The sequence below is a fragment of the Oryx dammah genome, unplaced genomic scaffold, assembly GCF_014754425.2.
Source record: "Oryx dammah isolate SB20612 unplaced genomic scaffold, SCBI_Odam_1.1 HiC_scaffold_11, whole genome shotgun sequence".
NCBI classification, from domain to species: Eukaryota; Metazoa; Chordata; class Mammalia; order Artiodactyla; family Bovidae; genus Oryx; species Oryx dammah.
The window spans coordinates 21,601,015-21,627,707 of record NW_024070195.1 but is presented as its reverse complement, the minus strand read 5'-3'; the positions used below and the strand labels follow the sequence as shown (position 1 = coordinate 21,627,707).

The 26,693-nt window shown below is 40.7% G+C and overlaps 2 protein-coding genes across 2 annotated transcripts; both read right to left on the bottom strand.

The window, feature by feature from the left end:
- Positions 1-8,855: 8,855 nt before the first annotated feature.
- On the bottom strand, positions 8,856-26,693 carry LOC120870275 (zinc finger protein with KRAB and SCAN domains 8-like). Its single transcript, XM_040249896.1, is given in 7 exon segments — positions 8,856-10,226; positions 13,554-13,701; positions 13,749-13,785; positions 14,125-14,665; positions 24,783-24,912; positions 25,199-25,705; positions 26,450-26,693. Coding segments are annotated over 4 exon segments (1,980 nt in total). The 5' UTR covers positions 14,631-14,665; positions 24,783-24,912; positions 25,199-25,705; positions 26,450-26,693; the 3' UTR covers positions 8,856-8,937.
- LOC120870464 (zinc finger protein with KRAB and SCAN domains 8-like) lies at positions 22,101-22,865 on the bottom strand (the record flags this gene model as incomplete). Its single annotated transcript, XM_040250129.1, is given in 2 exon segments — positions 22,101-22,478; positions 22,481-22,865. Coding segments are annotated over 2 exon segments (666 nt in total), but the record flags the coding sequence as incomplete, so codon positions are not given.

Genomic DNA, 26,693 nt, shown 5'->3' with positions numbered 1-26,693 from the left:
GCATGTAAATTTTATTTCTTCAACACCTTCTGGCAGGCGTTTTATAGTAATGCATCTAATCGTTCTTTTCCCGGCTTAATCGTCACAACCACAGTGTGAGTTAGGTGTCTTAAAGTAAATTTCACAATGGACAGTAGTTGACAGCGCTTGGAGTGGTGAAGTTACTTGGCAAATAGCTGATAACAGGTGGAACCACGCATAATACACGTTATTGGACACAGGCCAACACTGTCTTGCCAACTCAGCTCTGCGTCCCAGGGAAACACCCGACTTCCACAAGGTCCCTCGACCGCTGCATTTCGCATTGAAGGGACCGATTTCCCCACCTCTTGATCAGAACTCCCAGGATTCCCGTTTTCTACGTGGTGCCAGAATCCCGATTCCTTTCTATTTACTTTTGTGATATGCTCGCCAGCCAGGAGATGCCCTCATTTGTCTTTTGTTTTCCTCTGTTGGCACTGAGCAGTCTGAAAAATCAGCAACGCAGGAGGACGTGTTTTAGGGGGAAAAAAAAAGAGAAAAGAGCGAGAGTCATATTTGCATCGTAGCACAAGATTGGTTTAGCTTGACTCCTATCAACCAACGGTGGGGTGGGTAAATAATCCCAGATGCGGGAGTCAAAGTGCAGGTCCTGGCTGTGGCTCTTTCCTAAACCCCACTGTGCAGGCCGGATTGAGTAACCTCTAACGTCCCTTCTGGCTCTGGCAATCTCTGGGATAAAATGACCATCAAGAAACCTTTTCCACTCATAAGAGTTTGTGTACTTTGAAAGGTGGCTTAACGGTAAAGAATCCGCCCGCAATGCGGGAGATGCAGGTTCGATTCCTGGGTCAAGAAGATGCCCTGGAGAACGAAACGGCAAACCCACTCCTGCCTGAGAAATCACACCGATAGAGGAGCATGGCAGGCTACAAGCCTTGGGGTCTCAAAAGTCGCACACTAAACAACGAAAAACAAAAGTGTAGTGCAGAAGTTTGAAGGTTGAAATGTTCTCTTCTACCAAAAATGTTGGTCCCTTTTCCCTCTCTATGAAATCTCTTAGCTCAGCCCGTAACTTTGTTGGGAGGAACTCCCCTCTCAACTGATTCACCGAATTTCCAAATACCTCTGATCGGCACGAAACCTTTATAAGTACTTCATCTAAAATACCGAATAAAACCATCTTATTTGTTCCTTTGAGTGGGGCGAGTAAATTTTTACCCTTTGCATCATCGGCTACCACTCACATCTACCCTTCAGAGACTCAAAGGCAACCTCATTTCACATCAGTGACTTCAGAACTATTCCTAGTGGAAGCTCGGGGGTGGCGGTGGGGGTGGAGGGTGGATTTCTGCTGTTAACTAAGAGTTTCACTGAAATTTAACTTATACCACTCTCCCTACAGCAAGAGGTCTAGGAATGTATTTGTTTTGGTCTTATTACACCAATGTCAGTGTAAGTAAACAATAACTATTGTTAATAAATTTAATACCAAATCTAAGCATTATAATTAAGGTACCTAGAAAGCATATTTTCAATTAATTAAAACTTTTGGGTTGATAATCTTAGTTTTTTTTTAACCACAAAGTTATGGTGAGTATTACATTAGTGAAACATCAAATTAGTTAACATCAGTGAAATGCTTAGAAACTTGTCTTACAAATAGTTATTGCTGTGTAAATCATTTGATATTATGGTAGTTGTAATACTAGCAAAATAAATAATTAATTATATTAAATTGTATTCAAGTAGAAAATAAAACCCAGTGGGGGGGAAACTCCAAAAAACATTCATGATGGAATTCCTTGGCAGTCCAGTGGAGAAAAGAAAATGATTATTGTAAGAAAATTAACACATTGATAAAAATAAGATGGGATGAAGCAAAAAAACAAAACAAAACAAAAAAAACAACTGAAGAAACCATCTTCCTCCTACTAGACATGTCCATAAATAAATGAGCAGGGCATATATTTTAAAATTCTATCTCCTTTATGTATTGAAGTCTTGATGGGTAAAATTATATTATGCCTGGATTTTCTTTAAAACACAGGAGGAAAAAAGTTGGGAAATACATATATGTATATACATATACATATATATTTAGAGAGAGATTGGCAAAAATACTAATTTTTACAGTTGGGTGATGAACACATTAGACTACGTTATATTATTTTCTTTGTGTTTTCAAATGTCCATAATAAAAGTTATAATATATTTAACTTCACTTTATTGAATAAGCAAGGAAGAATTAATGCAACAGTCAGGGAGTCAGAGTCAGTCAGTTCAGTCGCTCAGTCGTGTCCGACTCTTTGTGACCCAATGGACTGCAGCATGCCAGGCTTCCCTGTCCATCACCAACTCCCGGGGCTTGCTCAAACTCATGTCCATCAAGTCGGTGATGCCATTCAACCATGCCATCAGGGATGACCACGCCATCCAACGGTCAGGGAGCATATAAGTAAATAAACAAAGACACATATAACTGTTGACCAGAAAAGCTGAGGTAGGGGTTAATACCCTATTTGTAGGAAATTCCTTATCCACAACTTAAAGGCATGTAGGTAAAAGTGCAAAATTGAAACACATCTGCGGTTCACAGGCTGACAGCTCCATGAGAAGTACTCACCCGCCTGCATTCCCCAAACCTTTCCATCCAACAACAGTATAGACTCCTCGCCAGCAACAACCCCTACCCCTTCCCTGCCCCACTCTCCAACCTGCACTCTAAGCTTCAGCTTTTACTTTATTCCCTGGAAGTGGAGCACAAGTTGGTGGCATTAAACCTGTCATGCTTCTTATTGGGGGAGGTGGGGACCTCTTTCTAGGTTTAAAAAATTTTGGTTCCACCTTCTAAAGTCTTTATAGCTGGGTAATGATAATAATGGCAAACTCCTACATAGCTCCTACTCTGCGGAGCACTAGCCTAAGTGCTTTACACGCATTATTAAATAAGAGAATTCCTAGCGGATGCAAAGTTACAAATAGAATGTATAAACAACAGTCTTACTGTACAGCACTGGAAACTATATTCAATATCCTGTGATAGGCCATAATAGAAAAGAGTAAGTTACACATGTGTGTGTGTAACTGCATTACTTTGCAGTACAGCAGAAATTAATGCAACGTAGTAAATCAACTGTGAAAGTGAAAGTCACTCAGTCATGTTCGACTCCTTGCGACCCCATGGACTATACAGTTCGTGGAATTCTCCAGGCCAGAATACCGGAGTGAGTAGCCTTTCCCTTCTCCAGGGGATCTTCCCAACCCAGGGATCGAACCCAGGACTCCCGCATTGCAGGTGGAGTCTTTGCCAGCTGAGCCACTATCAACCTTACTTCAGTAAAATAAATTGAAAAAAAATTAAGGCAATCCCAGTACCACCCTTTCAAGATGGGTGCCTGCCCAGGGTCCCATGCAAAGTTGCCTCACTGCGGTTTAAACAGAGCACTCTTGTCTCCACAGCCCAGTGCTGTTACCTCTCAGGCAGTATTTCAAATGAGAAGGTTGCAAATTATTTCCCCCTAAAATCCAGTGGAGATGCGATCAAGTTTCATTGACTGGTTTGTTTTAGGCTTGACAAGCAAGGCAGAAGGGGAAACCGGTGGCGTCAAAAGTCTTAAAAAGAAACAGAATGCTAGGAAAACCAGAAGCCATTCTTAGGACCTAAATTGCCAAATACCAAACCAAAAGCCGGGAAACAAAATCTGCTCAGTGTGCAGGTGAAGGCTTCCCTTGATTTTTCTGGAGGCTTTTGAAGGATGTTGCTCTGGACTTTGGTTCTCTAGATGGGGAAAGCTGTGATTACAACTAGCTCTATGATGCACGTCTCTTGGCTCTTCTATCCCTGCTCACAATCCCCATGTCCATTCAAATCAGCTGCCCAGAGTTGAACCTTTCCCATCTGAAAAAGAATCTTAGCTAATCTTTCAAAACTGCCCTCTCTGCATCCTGGAGGAATCAGGGGACCAGGAACTGTTCACCTTCTTCAAGAACTGTGTGTCCCCAGGCACACGGAGAAGAAAAGGCAAGGCGGTGTGAATTGTAGAAAATTTAGGCTGTGGTAACACAGTTGCAGCCCTGGGATTTCTTTGGAAGGAATGATGCTACAGCTGAAACTCCAGTACTTTGGCCACCTCATGTGAAGAGTTGACTCATTGGAAAAGACTCTGATGCTGGGAGGGATTGGGGGCAGGAGGAGAAGGGGACGACAGAGGATGAGATGGCTGGATGGCATCACTGACTCGATGGACGTGAGTCTGAGTGAACTCCGGGAGTTGGTGATGGACAGGGAGGCCTGGCGTGCTGCGATTCATGGGGTCGCAAAGAGTCGGACACGACTGAGCGACTGAACTGAACTGAACACGGTTGCAACCTTTTCTGTTCCCGCTGGGATGCGCACTTGAGTTTCTGAAAGTCTATAGAAATTCCAGGAAGGCAGCCTCTTTGGCTGTATACCCTCCCTTTCTGTCAGTAGGTAAACAAGCCACATAAACAAGGTGTTAGACAATACTGGGATGACAAACTCAAAGTTGGGGTATTAGGGTGGATAATGACAGGAAGAGGTTTCAACATTTTCCCATGTTAAGATCTGGATCCTAGCAGGGCCATAATTTTCACCCACCCAAGTATCTTTCCGCCGTTCCCAAGGCCACAGACCTTTCTTTCAGATTGCCCCCCTCCTGTTTCCAGACCAGATATTGGGAAAATCTGGTGGGGAGTGTGGCTGACTTTTCCTCTTACCGGGGAATGCTAAGGAGCTGGATGCAGAAAGAGTTTCACGGAAACTGGTCTAGTGCTGGAACACTGCCTGAGTATTGCTTGGACCTTGAGATTAAGACCCCTATCCCTCTGCCAAGGGAGACCTTCTTTGTGGTTGAAGGAATTGCTTTCCTAGAGTCTCTAATGAATCAATGCTCTGATGAATCAATCTTTTAAAAAAAGATTATTATTTCAATAATTGAAGCACAGTTGATGTACAATGTTGTTACAGGTGTATGATACAGCAATTTAAAAGTTTTAAAGGTTAAACTCCATTTATAGTTACTATAAGATATTGATTATATTCTGTTGTACAATATATCCTTGTAACTTATTTTATACACAATAGTTTGTACCTCTTAATCCTCTATCCCTACATTACCGCTCCCTGCTTCCATCTCCCCACTGGTAACAGCTAGTTTGTTCTCTATCTCGGTGTTCCTTTTATTATATTCATTATGCTTTTAGATTTCACATGTAAGTAATATCATAGTCTTTCTCTGATTTCACTTAGCTTAATATCCTTCAGGGCCATGTTGCTGCAAGAATGTATCTGTTGATGGATACTTAGGTTGCTTTCATACTGAGCAACTGTAAATATGAACATTGGGGTGCATGTTATTGACTTAGTGTTTTAACTTTTTTCAGGTATATATGCAGGAGTGGAATTGCTGGGTCATATGGTAGCCTTGCTTTCTGAGAGTCTCTGATGAATCAATACAGTACTTGTTTTCTTCCCTACATTTATTTTTAAAACAAATTGCAAACATTCCTGAAATTCTATCTTTATCATGACTTTAAAGAGAATATAAGCTCACGTTCCAAGGGTTAAAAAACAGAATCCCCCTCAAATCTTTTTTTCCATTTTCTGGAAGTGACTAGTTATCCTTATTGAGGGTCTTCAGAATCCCTTACAAGATTTTACTGTCCGTGGGTCAGGCTGTGCCTATCAAGGGTTTGTGTTGGTTGATAACCCAGTGCTGAAGGCTGGGAACCAATATTTTCACTGAGGTAAGAAGCCCTTTTGAGCAGCTACTTTAGATTTTGATGCTGTACTATGCAATTCAAAGCAATCTGGAGATTCAGTGCAATCTCTACCAAAATTCCAATGATATTTTTCACCGAAATAGACCAAACAATCCTAAAATTCAAATGGAACCAAAATAGACCCCAAATAGCCAAAGTGATGTTGAGAAAGAAGAATGAAGCTGGAAGCATCACACTTTCTGATTTTAAACTATATTACAAAACCATAATAATCAAAACAGTATGTTATTTGCATATAATAGACATACAGATCAATGGAACAGAGTCCAAAAATAAACCCATGCATATATGGTCAATTTATTTACAACAAAGGAACCAAGAATATACAATGGGGAAAGGACAGTCCCTTCAATGAACAGCATTAAGGAAACTGGAACACAAGCAAAAGAATGAAACTGGCCCACTCCCTTACACCATACACAAGAACTGTCAACATGGATTAAAGAGTTGAACATAAGACCTGAAACATAAAACTTCTGGAAGAAAACATGAGGGATAATCTACTTGATATTGGTCTTGGTGATGAAAAATGCAAAAAAAAAAAAAATATTCAGACCACATTACATTAAAAAAGCTTCTGCTCAGCAAAGAAAACCATCAACGAAATGAAAAGGCAACCAACCTACAAAATGGGAGAAAATATTTGCAAAACCACATGGCTGATGGGGGAGTTACGATTCAAAAGTATAAAGAACTTATATAACTTGATAGAAAAAAAAACAATTTAAAAAATGGGCAGAGGATCTGAATGGACACTTTTGCAAAGAAGACATACAGATGGCTGATAGGTAACATGAAAAGGTGCTCTGTATCACCAATCATTAGGAAAATGCAAATTAAAACCACAATGATATCACCTCAAACCTGTTTAAGTGGCAATTACCAAAAGGCAAGAAATAAATGTTGGTGAGGATGTGGTGAAACGAGAGTGCTTGTACACTGCTGGTGGGAATGTAAATAGGTACTGCACTATGGGAAACAGTATGGAGATTCATCAACATGATCCAGCAATTCTACTCCTTGGCATTTACCCAAATGAACAAAAACACCAACTCAGAAAGATACCTGTACCCCCCTGTTCACTGGAGTATTACTTACAATAACCAACACATGAAAGCAACCTAAGTGCCCATCGACAGATAAATGGATAAAGAAAATGTGGGTGTGTATACAGTTCAGCCAAGAAAAAGGAAATCTTGCCATTTGCAACAACTTGAGGACATTATGCTGAGTGAAATAAGTCAGAGAAAGACAAATACCATATGATCTCACTTATATATGCAATCTAAAACAACAGGAAAAAAATAAAATTCACAGAGAACAGGTAGGTGGTTGCCAGAGTTGGGGGAGAGGGTAGGGGTGAAATGGGTGAAGGGAGTCAAAGGTACAATCTTCCAGTTATAAAATAATGTCATTGGGATGTAATATACAACATGATGACTATAGTTAATACTGTATTGCATACTTGAAAGTCGCTAAGAGGGTTGATCTTAACTATTCTTATCAAAAGAAGAAAATTTTGTTATCTGTGTTGATGGATATTGATTAGACATTTTTGTGGTGATTATTTCATAATATACATGAATATTGAATCATTTTGTTGTAGATCTGAATATACAAATTACTTCTCAAAAAAGTGTTGGACTAGTGAGTCACACTTGACTTGGGCTTCAAGGACTGACACAACATTTAATAACATTTAATGCTCCGTATTTACCATTTAAGAAAACACTGTATTTATATGAATAGGCTGGAGCCTGAAGACAGTTAAATATCATTGGCCTAAAAGAGAAATGATAGTTTTATTCACCTCGGAAATGAGAGGTAGTAACTACAAAAAGAGACAAGGGGAAACATTCTCCATGAACAGGAAAGTTTTGAGTCTTATTTTCAGAGGATTAAAGGCAGCAGAGCGGAAAAGTGAGAGAATGACAAATCAGCAGACTAGGTAACCTAAGACGGACTTAAATACACCAATATTTTTACCATGGTTGGGCCAGATTTTCTTGCTATTGACAGGGAATTCTATTGCCCTATAAATAATATAAAATCCAACAGAAGTCAAGTGCAGTCATAAAACTGAGGAAATATTCTTGCAGAGCTTGAAAGCTATTACCAACTTTAGCAAAGTCCCTCACTACATTGACTGAGGGAGATAGGCAGTGCTGAAGCTGAAGGAGATTTCAGTTGTGTTAATGTAATTTGTAGGAGATGGAAAATGCTGAAATGAAAGGATTACTTTCTCCTCTTCTCTTTTGTCCTCTGTTTGAGCTCAAGGAGCTGTGTTCACAATAAAAAATGTGTGCTCTGGGCTTTAGCCATGATGGCCACACTAGATTTTGATGTACTGTGGTCCCAAACCTTTATGCCCTCCACATCACTTAGAGTGTAACACATCTTTTTTCACCAGGAAATGCTAGTTTGGGGGGTGGGAGGGGGTGTCACTGAGGAGAGGTCAGGATTGCGAAGGGTCTGCAGGTCACCCAATTCTGGTCAGAGGCTTGGTTAGGAAGACAAGGTGGTAGAGAAACAGACAAATGATCTCACACATTCCAAGCTCTTGGATACTCCAGTGACCACAACTGGTACGGTGAAAAGCAATTTCAACATTAGACTAGGCTAAGGCTACTCAGAAATCAAAATGATTTCAAAAAGCAAAACATAAAACTTGTGAATTCAGTATAAAAAATAATTTTTTAACAGAACCCCTTGTTTACCTTTTCATTGTATTAACTGACACTTCATTGCATTTAACAAAGGTAATTACAGGTAAATTTCTTGTTGATGTTTATTTTCCCAAATTCTCAACTTTTCCAGCATTTATGACCTTTAAACAACTTTTCAACACAGTATCTCTGACATTCTTTAAGTATGAAGTTTAAGAAACATTTCATCCCAATTGAAAAAAATTCTTAATTCTACTTGAAGTTGTCACCAGATATCTTAGCAAGGAGTCAATTTAGTGGATTCTCTGGTGACTAATCAGAGTTGAGCTTCTAGGCTTTACCTCATTCACGCCACTGCTGAGGCTTAGCAGGATGTGGCCTCTCTGATGTTGGATTAGCAATGCTCTCTGCCTAATAGACCTTCCCATACTATTTATATGTATAGGATTTTTCCTCAGAATGGACTCTCTTATGTTTGAAATTTGATTTACAGCTGAAGTCGCCCACATTCAGAACATTCAAAAGGTTTCTCTCCTGTGTGGATTTTGATATGATGACCAAGACCTGTCTTCTGACTGAAGGCTTTGCCACACTCTCTGCATTGATAAGGCTTCTCCTTGTTGTGAATCCCCTGATGCTCAATAAGATGCTCTCCCCTTGTAAAGGCCTTGCCACACTCAGGACATTGGTACGTTTTATCCCCAGTATGGATTCTTTTGTGGTTTCTCAGGCCAGTTAACTGTGCGAAGGTCTTTCCACACTCATCACATGTATATTTTCTTAGTTTAGGAGGGTTTCTGTGCTTTCCTCCTAATTTGTGTTTGTTAAGGCCCGAGTGTTGACTGAAGGCTTCACCACACTCATCACATTTATAGGGCTTCTCCCCAGTGTGACTTCGCTGATGTATGATCAGGGTTGAGTTCACTCTAAAGGTTTTTCCACACTCAGCACATTCATAAGGTTTCTCCCCTGAGTCAATTCTGTAATGTATTATAAGTTCCGAGCTTCGGCTAAAAGCTCGTCCACATACAGGACATTCAAAACGTTTCTCTCCAGTGTGGATTCTCCGATGTTGGTTAAGTCCTGCATACTGAGTGAAGGCTTTTCCACATACTTTACATTCATAAAGTTTTTCTTTACTGTGAATTCACTGATGCTCAGTAAGATTTGAACGCTGCCTGAAGGTTTTCCCACATTCATTACATTCATAAGGCTTCTCTCTGTTGTGCAATTGTTTATGTTCAGTGAGGTCTGCACTATGGCAGAAGGTTTTCCCACAGTATATACATTCAAAAGGCTTCTTTTCAGTGTGGAGACTTTGGTGTTTTGAAAGAACTGATCTTTGACTAAAACATCTGCCACATTTATTACACTGATGAGGCTTTTCTACAATGTGGATTTTGAGACGTTGAGAGAGGCCTGTTTTCTGACTGAAGTCCTTGCCACACTCTTTACACTGATAAGGCTTTTCCTTGCTGTGAAGCCCAAATTCTGTACTGGAGTATGGTTTCTTCCCATTGTGGATCCTCTTGTGCATATGAAGGCCTCTCATCCAGGTGAAGGTTTTCTTACATTCATCACGTTCATGTATTTTCTCACCTGTGGCATCCCCATTCTGCATTTCCAAACTTTCACTAGGCTCATTGTCTCCTCTTTGTATGGCATGCTGACATATAGTTTCATGATGTCCATCAGACCCCTCCCTATACCATTCTGTTTCTTCACAAGGTTCCTGTTTCACTTCTAATGTCAAATTCTCAATCTTCATCTCACCATCTGAAACAACACACCACACAATTTGAGGAGAAAAGGCAACTCAAAAATGATTTAACAGACAGAGAGCTAGGAGGCTGAATGTTTATTTCAGATTTAACAGAGTACTTTCTATCTTTTCTTTATTTAGTGTCAGGGATTCAGAGAAATAGGTGAGCCAAGTAAAAGGAATGGGAGTAATACAGGTGTGGGAGTGAGAAAGAATAAAGTATGGCTGATTTACCAATAGAGTATGGTAAAATTGATAGGATGTCATTTCTGTGATTACCCAAGACTATAATTTCTACCTACCATAAGACTTTCTCTATTGACACCCTTCCTTCCTGGTTTGCTGGCTTTGATTAAGAATGTCACCATATAGAGAAGCTCATGTGGCAAGGAACTGAAGCTGGGTTTGGTCAGCAACCAGGAAGGAAGGAAGCCCCTCTGTCTGTGTCACTGACAAAGAACTGCATCCTGCCAACATCCATGTGAGGTTGGAAGTGGATCCTTCCTCAGTCACAAGTCAGGTGAGAACCTATCTTTGGCTGCAACCTTGTAAGAGACCCAGAAGTGGAGGATCCAGCTAAGCCACATACCCAGACTCCTGACCCACAGAAACTGAGATAATAAATGTGTGTGGTTTAATTGCTGATTTTGTGGTCATTAAAAATTCAACTACACTAAATATACAAGAGACACATCTAAGATAAAATGATTGAGTAAAGTTATGAATAAAGGATGAGCAAGAGAAAATTGAGCAAATGCAAATAAAAAGAAAGGCACCATGATCTTAATTCCAGAAAAAAGATGAGATTCAAGCCAAGAGCATGAAATGAGACAAAGAAAAGTATAATGATAAATAAACATTACAATTTATAGTGACCATGGAACAGACATGAATAATTACATAGAAAATAACAAAGGAACAAATTTTCTAGAGCAGAAATTATAGATGAGATAACGAGACAAAACAAATAACAGACTTTAATCATTCTTTCTCTGTCTAGAAAAAACCACCAAATGGACAAAACAATAAACATTCAGAAAATTTACAAGATTATTAAATCTATGGGTAAACATGTATATCAAGTTCTGTATCTGGAAAACAGAACATCTTCTCAGATGTGCAGTGACCTTTAATGAAAACTAATTTTGGGGTCATAGGAAAACCACAATAAACTCCAAAAGGTGTAAACAACACAAACATTCTCTGATAACAATAAATCTAGGATTAGTAACAAAATCAGAAAATAAGCCCTTCCATCAGAAAATTTTAAAACTTTCAATTACTGGTTCAAAGGAAAAATACGTTTCAGATTTTCTAGAAAATAACAAAAATGCTACACATCTGGGATTCATCAAAACCAGTGTTCAATGAAATATTTGTAGCATCAAATATTTATATTAGTAATAGATATACAGATCGATCCAGCCAGCTCAAAAATTAAAAAATAAAAAGAACAACTAATTAACCAAGAGAATCTGCTCATTTAGGAACACTTTCCTCTCTTTTGTCTCATTCCCCCTGCTTACGCTTCCTGGGAACACTTGTGATAGAAACTACTACAATCTAAAATAAATAAATTTTAAAAACAAGGGAGAACATAAGGAAGGAATTAACAAAAGTAAATGCATAGACAAAACATGATATAGAAAAATAATGGAACATTGTAGTGGTAAAACAAAACTGAATACACCAATATGAACTCATAATTTTTAGGAAAAAAAAAAAAAAGTACATCTAGCTCCGCCCATAAAATGTGCTAGAAGTATTGTTACCCGAGGGAAAAAGAACACTCCCAGCATCCAGATTTTCTACTTCAATAGCCTTCTCCATTAAGAAGAATTAAAGCTCCTTCAGAAAGGGTTGATACCAAATCTGGGTCTAGGGAAAGTACACGGTGAGAATGGAATAATTAAATTTGTTCAGAAAGCAAGGATTCAAAATTCATAGGGTCATGGCAAAAAGAGTTAGGAACAGGGTGGAAGACATCCAAACTAGGCAAAGATGTATCAATCTGGCTTTAAAACAAGTAGTAACTGTGGTAGATTGAAACACACTGACTCAATGAAAATTACTAAGCCCATAATGATACTAACACAAAGAAAGTCCTAAAATCCCATGTTGTCATTTGAGGTGCCTATTAAACCATTCCTTGAATTTGAAAATTGGTAAATACAGGGGGGAAACTAAGCATCAATCTTGACTGTCTAATATGAAGTGATAAACAGATGATTTGATGATTTGTTCACTATAAAGAAGACTAACAGTTAATAACATAGAAGGAATGAAACAGTCATAAAATCTTTCCACAACGCTTAATAAAATGATTGACCCAGAGAAGAATTCTCAAACATTTTGTATTTTGTTGCTGGGAAACTAGCCAATCACATACTGCCAAAGTGACACCATGCAGTTATAAAGGGGAAAAATTAGCTGTTTAATGGAGGGATCATATTGCCATGTCTTTCAATCTTTTTTCCATTTTATGGAAATACAGCATACATGGGCAGCAAAATAAATGATTCAATGAGGAAGCAACCAGAAAGCTTCACAGAGTAAGAAACTTGCCCAGGGTCATGAAAATGTCTGGGCCGTGAAAGGGAAAATGGGAAAGGGAAACCGTTCTAAAGTAAAAGAGAATTAAAAGGCACAACAAGCAGATGTCTCACACAGCCATGGATTCTATCCTGGTTTGCACAAATTAGCTTTAAAGACATTTTGGAAAAAATGGACCAATCTGAATTTGCATTGAGTTTAGATAACATTAAAATGTATTGCCAGGGAAAAGGAAAGATTATTAACTGAATGAAATAGATTACACAATATCACATAGAAATGATCTCTTTTCAGTGAAAGGAATGTGTGTATACACATACATGCACATAAATGATATTCAAATATATAATAAAAAGTCACTGTAATCTCGGGATGATAGAATATTATGCTTGTTTTCTTATTTTGCAACTCTGTATTTTCTAACTTTCTACAATGCATATATATTTCTCTGGTAATAACAAGAGGTAACTTTCAGAAAAGTCAATATAGTTTTACAATGTTAATGTCCTATCAGAGTCTACTTAAGGATGTAAGCATCAAAATACTTGAAAGTAACATCTGCTACAGACGATCTGCAGAAAATTCAACTATGGATATTTAAAATTAACATACTACAGAGGCTGTTCTGAGATGACTTATCACCTTTTAATAATTATTACCTAAAATGTCAGCTTTGTCATATCCTTTAACAACTCTCATCACAAGGAATTAACATGTCATACTTCACAAAAAAAGCCAATGGGGGACTTCATTTCACTCCAAATTTCCTAGAGAAATTCTTGCCTCACCTGTTTCCTCTGATGGTAGGGGCTCAGGTCTTTCACCCTTGAACTGGACTCCTGGAGGCTGAGCTCGGGTATATGAAGATTCTTCATCTAGTGTTTGAAGGGTCATTGTCTGCAAAAGTATCTTCTGTTCTAGAGAACAAGCTGAAACCTAGAGACAAGTGGCACTCATTAGGCCTGAATTTACAGGAACTAAACCTCAGAGAGGAATTTCCAAGAAACATCCCTGGAGAGACTAGAAGAGAAACCAGGGCCTTAGGGTGCTAAAGGGTAGCCAGAAAGGTAAGTGATGCTTACCTTTTGATCAGAAAGTCTGATCAAATCCTGTCTCTATCACTTCATTTATTGGCTATGTCTCCTCCGCTAAGTTAAACAACCTCTCTGAACTTAGTTTCCATATGTGATACCACCTAGTTCTTTGTTGCTGTGAATGTTGAAATGACCAGTAGAGTACACAGCATGATACTTACAGAATGCCTTCAGCACCTTTACTCCATCCCTGAATCTCCTGTTTCCCACCCTTCCCCCTCTTACAGGACTGGCTTAGGAAGAAGCTCAGTTCCCTGCTAAATGCTAGGTTTTCCCACTGTTCTCAGAGCCTCCACACTTGAGAAAGTTTTGCTTCCAGTTCCCCACAACCACATCAGACTTGTCTCTTCCTATATGTACATTTCTCTTTCTTTCCAGATTCTCCAGCACAGTCACTGCCTCTTCCCCACTCTCTGGATGATGCTCCTGAACTGGGACCTGGAGCTCCTGGGGCAGGATGGACAGGAACTGCTCCAGCACCAGCAGGTCCAGGATCTCCTCCTTGGTGTGTGTCTCTGGTCTGAGCCACTGATGGCAGAGCTCCTGGAGCCGGCTCAGGGCCAGCCGGGGTCCAGGGGAATCCTGGTAGCAGAAGAGCCTAAACTGCTGCCTGAAGATCTCCCGGGCAGGAGGCTGGTTCTCTGGAAGGCTGAGACCCTGATTCCTGGGGTGGTCTTCCTCCAGCTTCACTGTCACCATCATAGGGCCCTGCTGACCCCATGGGGCTTGGAACAGCTGACCAGCAGACTTTCTTGTGTCCACAGCCATCATGCCTGGAGTTTCAACTGAAGGCTTCTGAGGGCATCCTGGGGAATAAGAATTAAATGATAAAGGGATACATGGCAAATACTTCGAAGGAGCCACACAAGAAAGAAGACGACCTGTAACCAAGATAACTAATTTTGTTAATTCACTAAATCCACAAATATTTTTTAGAAGCCTACCTTGCACAGAAACTGTTCAAGGTGTTTGAAATGCATTAGCAGAGTGTCCATTCTAGTTGAAACAGTAAAACACACACAACCAATATGAAAAGTGTATAATATGTGAAGGAGATAAGTAAAAATATATAATTGCCAGGGATAGAGTGAAGACTTGCACTTAATGGAACATTTCCCCAAAATTCGGTGTTAAGTATGTGGATGTAGCCCCAGCCTAAAACAAAAATTTCTAATCACTTGGCACAGTTTCTCCACATTTGAGTACATAAGATCCAACCTGTGGGAAAGGAAAAGTTACGAATCACAGCCAGAAAATTACTGATGTTTTCGTGTGAATCTTGCAAAATGGAGAGCAAAATTCTACTTCGTTCACACAGTAGTGGTGGCCCTGGTTTCGTCAGAGCATGGGAAGCACGGTTGCCAAAAAGGGGACCCCCAAACCCAGGACAGGGTCCTGTCTGAGGGGCTTGGGGCCAGCCTTTCCAAAGCCTCTCAGACAGATGCCTGCTGCCAGCCTCTCAGGGCACCGGGTGTTCCCGGGCTGGAACCAGGGCTGGTGCTGGCTGTTCCATGCGGCCCAGTAAGTCTGGGGTATCGCAGGGCTGACCCCGAGAAAAGCGGCCTCGGCTCTGGAACTGGACGCTCAGATGCGCCCGGCTTCCGGCGTCTCCAAGAGGCCACGTCCCTGAGCGTGCCCCAGTGACCCGCCTCCGCGCACGTGCCCGGCGTCTCTCGGTTACCTTGCAGTGCTAGGATGCTACATGTTCCTTTCTGGCGGTTCAGGACTAAAGGCGTTGACAGATAACACTAAACCCAATTATTGGATCTCTGAGAGTTATTAAAAAAAAAAAAAAGTTTTGGACACTCGCTCTTGTGAACCCGGCAGGATACTGAAAGTGTGTGGGAGGAGTGCTTGGTGACGACATAGAAAAAAATGATTGTCCTCTTCCTTAACGGAGGTAGGCCGTTGGCAGTCGGCATTGCTACCAGTTTGTCTCCCCACTGCCTTTTCCCTGGGTGTCTTCATCTCCTTTGTCCTGCGCCCAGAACACGGCTTCCCTCTAAGAGGGAACTGCGCCTTCCCTCTAAGGAAGGAACATGATAGCTATCCTTTAGGACCTTGTGAATATGCTGAAACCAGGAAGAAACACTAAGAAAATAGAGATGGTAGCGAAGAAATAAGTACAGATGTGGTAAAGAGCTTGGGCCAGAAAGCAATGGAAATTTCAGAAGGCTGTGGGAAGTTCAGGAGTTGGGGAAACCATCCTAGGGCAAGAAATGGAGAAGAGCTTTGTGAATTGAAGTAGTTCAGTTCAGTTCAGTCGCTCAGTTGTGTCCGAATCTTTGTGACTCCATGAATTGCAGCACGCCAGGCCTCCCTGTCCATCACCAACTCCCGGAGTCTACTTAAACTCATGTCCATGGAGTCGGTGATGCCATCCAACCATCTCATCCTCTGTCATCCCCTTCTCCACCTGCCCCCAATCCCTCCCAGCATCAGGGTCTTTTCCAGTGAGTCAACTCTTCACATGAGGTGGCCAAAGTATTGGAGTTTCAGCTTCAGCATCAGTCCTTCCAGTGAACACCCAGGACTGATCTCCTTTAGGATGGACTGGTTGGATCTCCTTGCAGTCCAAGGGATTCTCAAGAGTCTTCTCCAACACCACAGTTTAAAAGCATCAATTCTTCAGCGCTCAGCTTTCTTCACAGTCCAACTCTCACAGCCATACATAACCACTGGAAAAACCATAGCTTTGACTAGACAGACTTTTGTTGGCAAAGTAATGTCTCTGCTTTTGAATATACTATCTAGGTTGGTCATAACTTTTCTTCCAAGGAGTAAGCATCTTTTAATTTCATGGCTGCAATCACCATCTGCAGTGATTTTGGAGCCCCCCAAAATAAAGTCTGACACTGTTTCCACTGTTTCCCCATCTATGTCCCATGAAGGGATGGGACCGGATGCCATGATCTTCGTTTTCTGAATGTTGAGCTTTAAGCCAACTTTTTCACTCTCCTCTTTCACTTTCATCAAGAGGCTTTTTAGCTCCTCTTCACTTTCTGCCATAAGGGTGGTGTCATCTGCATATTTGAGGTTATTGATATTTCTCCCGGCAATCTTGATTCCAGCTTGCGTTTCTTCCAGTCCAGCGTTTCTCATGATGTACTCTGCATAGAAGTTAAACAAGCAGGGTGACAATATACAGCCTTGACGTACTCCTTTCCCTATTTGGAACCAGTCTGTTGTTCCATGTCCAGTTCTAACTGTTGCTTCCTGACCTGTATACAGATTTCTCAAGAGGCAGGTCAGGTGGTCTGGTATTCCCATCTCTTTCAGAATTTTCCAGAGTTTATTGTGAGGAGGCTGGAAAACAGCAGTTGGCCAGAGGCCATCCAGATGGGGGAGATGACCAGCAGGGCACAGTCTGCATAAAGGCTACCAAAGGTCTGCTCTGGGACTTCCCATCATCAAGCTGTTGACTTTAAGCAGAGGATATTACCCTCCATAATGGGTGGGCCTCATCCAATCAGCTGAAGGCCTTGAGACAAAACTGAGATATCCTCAAGAGGGAATTTTGCCTTAAAACTGTAACATAGGAATCCTGCTTGCATTCCCTGCCAGCCTGCATTGCATATTTTGGAATTAGTAGCTCCCCAATTGTCTGAAAAAGAAATGCAAAAAAGCAAAATGGCTGTCTGAGGAGGCCTTATAAAAAGCTGTGAAAAGAAGAGAAGCAAAAAGCAAAGGAGAAAAGGAAAGATAAACCCATTTGAACACAGAGTTCCAAAGAACAGCAAGGAGAGATAAGAAAGCCTTCCTCAGTGATCAATGCAAAGAAATAGAGGAAAACAATAGAATGGGAAAGACTAGAGATCTCTTCAAGAACATTAGAGATACCAAGGGAACATTTCACGCAAAGATGGGCTCAATGAAGGACAGAAATAATATGGACCTAACAGAAGCAGAAGATATTAAGAAGAGGTGGCAAGAATACACAGAAGAACTGTACAAAAAAGATCTTCACAACCCAGATAATCATGATGGTGTGATCACTCACGCTCACCTAGAGCCAGACATCCTGGAATGTGAAGTCAAGTGGGCCTTAGGAAGCATCACTACGAACAAAGGTAGTGGAGGTGATGGAATTCTAGCTGAGCTCTTTGAAATTCTAAAAGATGATGCTGTGAAAGTGCTGCACTCAATATGTCAGCAAATTTGGAAAATTCATCAGTGGCCACAGGACTGGAAAAGGTCAGTTTTCATTCCAATCCCAAAGAAAGGCAATGCCAAAGAATGCTCAAACTACCAAACAATTGCACTCATCTCACACACTAGTAAAGTAATGCTCAAAATCTCCAAGCCAGGCTTCAGCAATATGTGAACTGTGAACTTCCAGATGTTCAAGCTGGTTTTAGAAAAGGCAGAGGAACCAGAGATCAAATTGCCAACATCCGCTGGATCATCGAAAAAGCAAGAGAGTTCCAGAAAAACATCTATTTCTGCTTTATTGACTATGCCAAAGCCTTTGACTGTGTGGATCACAATAAACTGTGGAAAATTCTGGAGATGGGAATACCAGACCACCTGACCTGCCTCTTGAGAAACCTGTATGCAGGTCAGGAAGCAACAGTTAGAACTGGACATGGAACAACAGACTAGTTCCAAATAGGAAAAGGAGTATGTCAAGGCTGTATATTGTCACCCTGCTTATTTAACTTATATGCAGAGTACATCATGAGAAAAGAGGGGTTGGATGAAGTACAAGCTGGAATCAAGATTGCCAGGAGAAATATCATTAACCTCAGATATGCAGATGACACCACCCTTATGGCAGAAAGTGAAGAACTAAAGAGTCTCTTGATGAAAGTGAAAGAGGAGAGTGAAAAAGTTGGCTTAAAGCTCAACATTCAGAAAACGAAGATCATGGCATCCAGTCCCATCACTTCATGGGAAATAGATGGGGAAACAATGGCTGACTTAATTTTTTGGGGGCTCCAAAATCACTGCAGATGGTGATTGCAGCCATGAAATTAAGACACTCCTTGGAAGGAAAGTTACGACCAACTTAGAAAAGTGGTCATCCAGTTGTGTCTGATTGTTTGTGACCCCATGGACTACAGTCTCCTCTCTCAATGGGATTTTCCAGGCAATAGTACTGGAGTGGACTGCCATTTCCTTCTCTAGGGGATCTTCCCAACCCAGGGATCAAACCTGGGTCTCCCACATTGTAGACAGACACCTAACAGTCTGAGCCAAAGCAGAGACATTACTTTGCCAACAAAGGTCTGTCTAGTCAAGGCTATGGTTTTTCCAGTAGTCATGTATGAATGTGAGAGTTGGACTATAAAGCAAGCTGAGTGCCAAAGAACTGATGCTTCTGAACTGTGGTATTGGAGAATTCCGTGAGAGTCCCTTGGACTGCAAGGAGATCCAACCAGTCCATCCCAAAGGAGATCAATCCAGGGTGTTCATTGGAAGGACTGATGCTGAAGCTGAAACTCCAATACTTTGGCCACCTAATGCAAAGAGCTGACTCATTTGGAAAGACCCTGATGCTGGGAAAGATTGAGGGCAGGAAGAGAAGGGGACGACAGAGGATGAGATGGCTGATGGCATCACCGACTCGACGCACATGGGTTTAGGTAGACTCCGGGAGTTGGTGATGGACAGGGAGGCCTGGCATGCTGCAGTTCATGGGGTCGCAAAGAGACACTACTGGGCAACTGAACTGAACTGAACAATTGTCTGAGTCAATTCTTAAAAAAAAAGTAATATATATATATTTTTCTGAGAATCCTGACTAAAATACCAAAATCCTCCTAATCTTTAATGTCCAACAAATGTCCACCTTTATATACTTTCCCAATTCTCCCAGGCAGAATTGTTTTTGTCTTTATCTGTCCTTTTTGTTTTGTATTATAATTTTTTTTCTTGTATATACCCTTAAAATGCATGACACATTTGTAGGCAATAACCATTCTTTAAACAAAGTATCTTCAGAAATGTGTACTAGCCAAGTCACTGCAGAAAGGTGTGTTATAAATATAACACATCTTTTGTAAACACGTCCCTAACTTTAAGGTTAGGAAAGCCACAAAGGTCAAATTATTGACATTTAAAGTATGTTTTTAGTATTTGTTTTTAAACTAAATCAAGAGATACAAGTATCCCCTGCCTTTTGAAAATCTGCATTATGCCACTTCGCCTTGTAATAAAGACCTACATTAATATCTGCTTTTGCCAAATAAAGTTGAAGAGGATTTTACCAAAAAAAGGTGAAAAGTGAAAACAACGTTGAGCATTTGCATTGTTGCCCAACCTTGTAGAAAGGCATCATGCACCTCAAGCAGCAAGAGTGATGCCACTGGTTCCTTCTCTGGGAACTATACTCAGCATCTCAGCATTAAGCCACTATAGTTTTGAACTGTGTTTGTGCTTTACCTCAATTCTGTCCATCTGTTAGCAAGATGTGTCCTAAGGTAATTCCCTCTGCTTTATGCCATTTCAGCTTATGAAAAATTTCATAGCTCTTAGGTATTTTCTACTTGAGCCGTGAAACAAGGCAGAATAAAATAGAAGTGGTATGATGGTAGTAAGAATGAACAACTAGCACTTCCAGAGTTTTTCTTGGGTGGCTATTTATTTATATCATCCTCATAAAAATATGAATATAGTGAAATACCTCACTTTTATACACTTTCTACCTTATAAACTTTCCAGTTTCTCAAGTCCTCACAATAGTGGAAAGTATATTTCATTCAAAGTAGAAGACAATACCAATGTTTTTTAGACTGCCTGTTCCAAAGGTTGCAAAGATAAACTAAAGCATGGTGAGGACATAAACATCCAGATGATTATGTATGAGGGACAGTGATGGAGCTAAGCTTGAGATAACTACTGGTTTTTAGCATAAAGTCAGAAAGAAAAGCATTAAAGATACTCTGCTACCTGATGTCTTTTCAATCCTAGTACCAATATGGAATCAAGTTCAACTGTCATGCTGGATGGTCAAAGGTATTTCTTAGATTTTTTCCTCGGGGTAACTGGAGGAGTGGGTATCACTGGGATTCAGAAAGAGGGAGAAAAAAGAGGACATATCAATAAAGAGTAGAATTTGAGGGCACAGATATATATTTTAACTCTTTCCTAAACACTGCCTTTTTTCTAAGTTGACAAAGTGAGCAGCAAGGCCTAAAACTTCATATGCTGCCTTGACATCTTTGAGCCTCTTGCATGTGTACTCAGTCGTGTCCAACTCTTTGTGACCCATGGACTGTAGCCCACCAGGCCCCTCTGTCCATGGGATTTTCCAGGCAGGTATACTGGAGTGGGGTGCCATGTCCTCCTCCGGGAGATCTTTCAACACAAAGATTAAACCTGCATTTCCTGCATTGTCACGTGGCTTCTTTCCCACTGAGCCACCTAGCCCTCTTTGAGCCTCAGAAGCACCACAAGTCTAACCATCAATTCCACCACTCTTGCTGTGTATGCCTCCCACCCAGCAGGAAGTGACCCCACTTGGCTAGTTCCCCATCAGCTGGACTAGCTACACTCTACTTGGTCCTCAACCTACTGGGTTTCACCACTTTGCCCCCCTCAATGAAATTACTCAAACAAGCCAATCACATCCTCCCAAGGAAACCAGGCATCACCTCATCTTATTACTATGAAGCCTGTATCGCAAAGCTCCTGTTTGTTTATTCTGCTCCCAAGTGGCCCTCCTGCCCTAGGCTGTGAGTACACATGACTAATAAACTCTTGCCAATCCCATCTGTCCAGAGCCAGGTGTCATGTGTTTGGCCATCCCCAGAATCTTAGGGTGGGACTTCCTCTCTCACCAATGGGGTGAAGAGGAGGCAAACAAAACAGCAAGCTATGTCATTGAGTAGTTGCTTTTAAACTTAACTTACCTAGTTAAATAAGTACCTAGCTTACCCCTCATTTAGGTAACTTTAAAAACAATGTCACTTTCCTCACTTATCCTGCTAAAGTTCTCCTTTGCACAGTATGCACACTTAACAGTCTCAGTGGTCCTCCGTTCAAAATGTGAGAGTCACTGTGTCATCAGGATATTCAGGGTATGTGATGATAGTGACTTCAAGGAACAAAAGTGCTGAAGGACCACAAAGGAGAAGGATCAAAAGAATGGGAGAAAGAAATAGCAGGTCCATAAAAGACTCAGCCCAAAATGTGGTCTGCTCCAGTGACAAGCTACCAGCTTCTTTCAATCTGATGGATGATACCAAAATGTCTTCTAGTTTGACTATCTAGAATAACAATGATAATGGAGACACCACATTCCCAATTTCTTCAGTTTATTACCAAATGATTAGGTCTGTATTCAGCATAGCTTTCTAAAGTGTTCAGTAAGGCCTGATTGAAGGCTTTCTTACGCTTAGGATACAGACACAGACTTCTGCCCTCTGTGGATCCTCTGATGACGAACAAGGCTTGACCTCTGAATGGAGGCTTGGCCACACTCCTCACACTGGTAGGGCTTCTCCCCAGTGTGGATCCTCAGGTGCTGAGTAAGACTGGTGCTCCCTTGGAAAGCTTTCCCACATTCCTTACACATGTAGGCTTTTTCTCCAGTGTGACTTCTCTGATGTTCCATGAGTCCTGACCTCTGAGTGAAGGCACTCTCACACTCATTACATTTGAAGGGTTTTTCCTCAGATGTCCAATAAGGTGTGAACTTTGACTAAAGCATTTTCCACACTCTTTACACCCATAAGGTCTCTTTCCAATATGGATCTTCTGATGAAGATCCAGGCCTGTGTTTTGACTAAAGGCTTTCTCACATTCATTACACTGATAGTGTTTTATTTTATTATGAATTTCCTGATGTGAAAGAAGGGCTGATTTATAACTGACGGCTTTTCCACATTGATTGCATTTATAAGGTTTCTCTCCAGTGTGAATTCTCCAGTGTCGAACAAGCCCTGAGCTCTGAGCAAAGGCCTTTCCACATTCCTTACATTTGTGTCGTTTTACTCTTGTGGGGTTGACCTTTTGGTGTTCTGATTTACCCCTATATTGAAAAGTTTCTCCACACTTTGGATCTTAGAAAGCATCCAGTGAATTCCTTTCTGCAGAAATCTGCTCTGGGGCAAATTCACCAGTTGTATTCCTGGCCTCATAGGCTGAAAGAGCAAGTCAATTATTTAAGAGTTGCATATCCCACATAAGGGTATGGAAGTAAGGTTAGTAATAATTATTGATAACATTACTAAGTGCTTATTAACATCAAAGATTGTGATAAATAATGAAGAACTATCATCCTAAGGGTTTGACAGTTACTGTACTTATGAGTCTTAAAGAATAAAAATAAATAAATAAAAGGCTTTTGGGCCTCAGTCCAGATTTAAAAATTCAGAATGGCAGGAATGAAATGTAAATTTCCCAAGAGTCTTCAAAGAGTCCCTAATGAACATACCCTCTTGTATTTATCCCTTGTGTAGTCCAACCCCTTCCCACACAGGATCTAGGCTGGCCTGTGACTTGCTTTATCCAACAGAATATGGTGAAAGTGATGATATATCAGTTCAAGGACTAAGATTTTAAAAGATGCTTTTCAGATCCCTGAGTTACCATGTTAAGAAGTCTAGTTACTCTACTAAAGAGATACATGGAGACTGAGAGAATGAGATAACCTGAGGCCCATCCCTCTCATAATCTTGCTAAGCCCAGTTTCTAGCCATCTCCTGATAAGCTATGAGATGTGAGTGAAGTATCTCGAGCATCACAGTCCAGGCAAGTCCTCAATACCTACAGCTTCATTTGATATCACATACAGCAGCAGAACCACTCTCATAATCCCAATCAATCCACAGAATTGTAAGAGATAACATAATGGTTGTTCCTTTTAGCCACTAAGTTCTGGAGTGGTTTGTTCCATGGAAATAGATAGCTAAAACACCAAATGATCAGTCAGTTTGTGGTGATGCTCACAGTAACACAATAAGCTAGGTAACAGAAACAGAAACTGAAACACAGAAATTAAATAACTGGTCTGTGATCACATGACTAGCCTGGCCTGGAGTTAATCTGAATCTAAAGACTGTGCTCTTTATTTTTATTACAAAAAGAATAGATACTTAAGGTAAAATTTTCAACGGTATAAAAGACATAAAAGTAAAAAGCCCAAATCCCAATTCCTTCTCCATCACCTTGTGTCTTTTTACTTTCCTGAGGTAGTCACTATAACTTTGTTGCCTATGTAATAAATAGCCTATTTTAATCTAGTGACTGTTAATTTCTTACTGCTTTTATAGAAATATTTTCCTTCAATATTTTCACACAATGGCCAAAAGATTTTTACATAAAGACATCCACTGATCATTGTTTAAAATAACAATAATACTGGAAAAAATCTAAATGTACATCAGTAGAAAACCATTAAATTAATTATAATACATGTATGGAACAGAAAACTAAACATTAAAAAGAATAAAATACCTCTACTGATAAGATTGGTGTGTGAAAGCTTGATAAAGGAGATGGTTGGGGGACTGGGCTCTGGATTGGCTAGACTGTATATGAAAGGCCCACAGTTGTTAATTCTTGGGAATGGAACTTTAATTTTCATTTTATATCTTTCTACAGTACTTGACTTTTTAAAATATAAACTACCACTATTGTTCTATGATAATAGCTAATTAAAACATATAATACTAGGGCCCACTGTGGTAAATCTACGGTAGATCTGGGCATCAGTATTTCTTAAACAGTTCCATAATGATTTGGATTCACAGAATTGTAAACCACTATAACAGCCCAGTTAAAAAAATACCACATAGCCCAATTCAAAATGAAATCAACTCTAGATATGCTCACTTTGTAAATAACCTTTTGGTGTTAAATTTATTCTGATATTTCTAGATATCACTTTTCTTTTTCCCCCATCAGAAATACTACTTTTAGCAGATGCTACGCTCAGTGCTTCTAAAAGATCACAAAGATTCATGGTGTAAAGTTTACCATTCTCTTGCAGAGGAAAGTGCTCCCAAGGATCACACTTTAGCTGGATGATCAGTGACTGATTTGTAAGGCTTGCAGGTCTCACTTCCTTCCAGGGCACTTCTTGTTTGTAATGTGCACTGGCTTGGACCTAAGGACATACCAGTACAGCTGGTTTTATGAAAGGACCAGAAAGATGGCAATAGCTAACTAAACCTCAGAGTTTGATTAAAAATACAATTTCTTACAGGTATAGAAAGCAGAATAAAGAAACCAGTGTCTTAATCAGCAGAGTTTTAAAGGGAAAACGGAAAGATAGTGCTTCAGCCCAGAAAATAATGGTCATAAGTCCCTCTCCTCTTGCTTACTCATGGCCTGTCTTTGCTGGTAGACCCCTGGTGAGCTCATAAATGAACAATGGATTACCCTTTTCCCACCTGTTGTCCTTTGCTTTCAAGTTCTGTCTCCAGATTTTCTAGCAGTCACCACTTCCTCTCCACTTCTTGGATGATACTCCCATACCCTGGCTTGAACCACATCTGGCAGGATGCTCAGGAGCTGCTCCAACACCAGCAGCTCCAGGATCTGCTCCTTGCTGTGCCTCTCAGGCTGCAACCACTTTTGGCAGAGCTCCCAGAGCCGTCTCAGCACCTCTCGAGGTCCAGGGGCCTCTTGATAGCGGAATTGTCTGAAGCGCTGACGGAGAAGCTCCTCATAAGTGTGCACATTCCCTAGTTGTCCAGGCTTCTGCTCCCAAGTATGGTTCTCCTCTTCCTCTACCTTCACTATTCTCAGACCCTCCTGTTCCTCTGGAGTGTGGACCACAGGAGTCAAGACTGGATCCTCTCTCAACTTGGTGGACATCTTAGACTGTAACGGCTCAGGATAGGATTCACTTGGCTTATATCCCAGGAATCAGGAAGAACCTCAGAATCAGAGCACTCCTGTGGGAGAAGAACCCACTATTAAAACAGCAAAATAACCAGAACAGTCAAGAACCTACGTTATTAGTAATGCAGACTCACTGCCAAGGTGATATTCCTGAGTAGTGGAATATTGTAAGACAATATTCCTGAGACCCACAAAAACAGATAACAATTATTGAGAAAGTGCACTTTGCTGCTGATATACAAAATGCGACATAAATATTAGTATCAGAACTTCTATTGTGGGAAATAAGGCCACATTCTTAGAATTTAAAGACTTTTTAGTTTATAAAAACTACATTACAGGAAGAAAAGCACATGAGCCAGAGGCTGTGGGATCACCATATTTGCCAAGGCTTTCTTCCATGTATATTCATAACCTACCATCCCTTCCTAGAACTGCTCAGCAGGAAGGGATGGATTTTGGGACACTCCTGTAGAGTGTCCCAAAGCACATGAGCAGAGTCAAAGTTATTTTTCCGGTAAAACCTTTATCATCGTTAGAGGAATCAAGTTACTTATACAGGGGAGTAAAACACAAGTTCCATAAACTGGTTATAGTCTTCGTTCAGGGAGTAAAGCAATAAGCACCTCTCCGTCGGATGAGACACCCCCAGCATCCATAGTGTATGAAATAAAGAGAATCAGCAAGGAAAATGAGTCGTTTGTGCTATACTATAAAGTTAAAAACAAAACAAAACAAAAAAACAGCCACAAATCCAAATCTAACGATAGAAACAAATCGTCACTGAAGCTCATTACCAAGCACCGTGTGCACTTGTTGGGGGAACAGGACACCCACGCTGCAAAGAGCCCTCCCCGTCCCACTTCTGCCTCTAGGGACAACAGAGATTGAAAATTCTGCAGCTTGGCTGAGGAGAAGTACGACCGCTCACCCGCAGCTCTGGGGATGGCTGGCGCTCCCCAGGACTAGCCCTGGCAAGTAGTTAAGAAAAAACTATAATCACCATCCCGCCAGACCAACTACGAACCCAGAACCACAGAG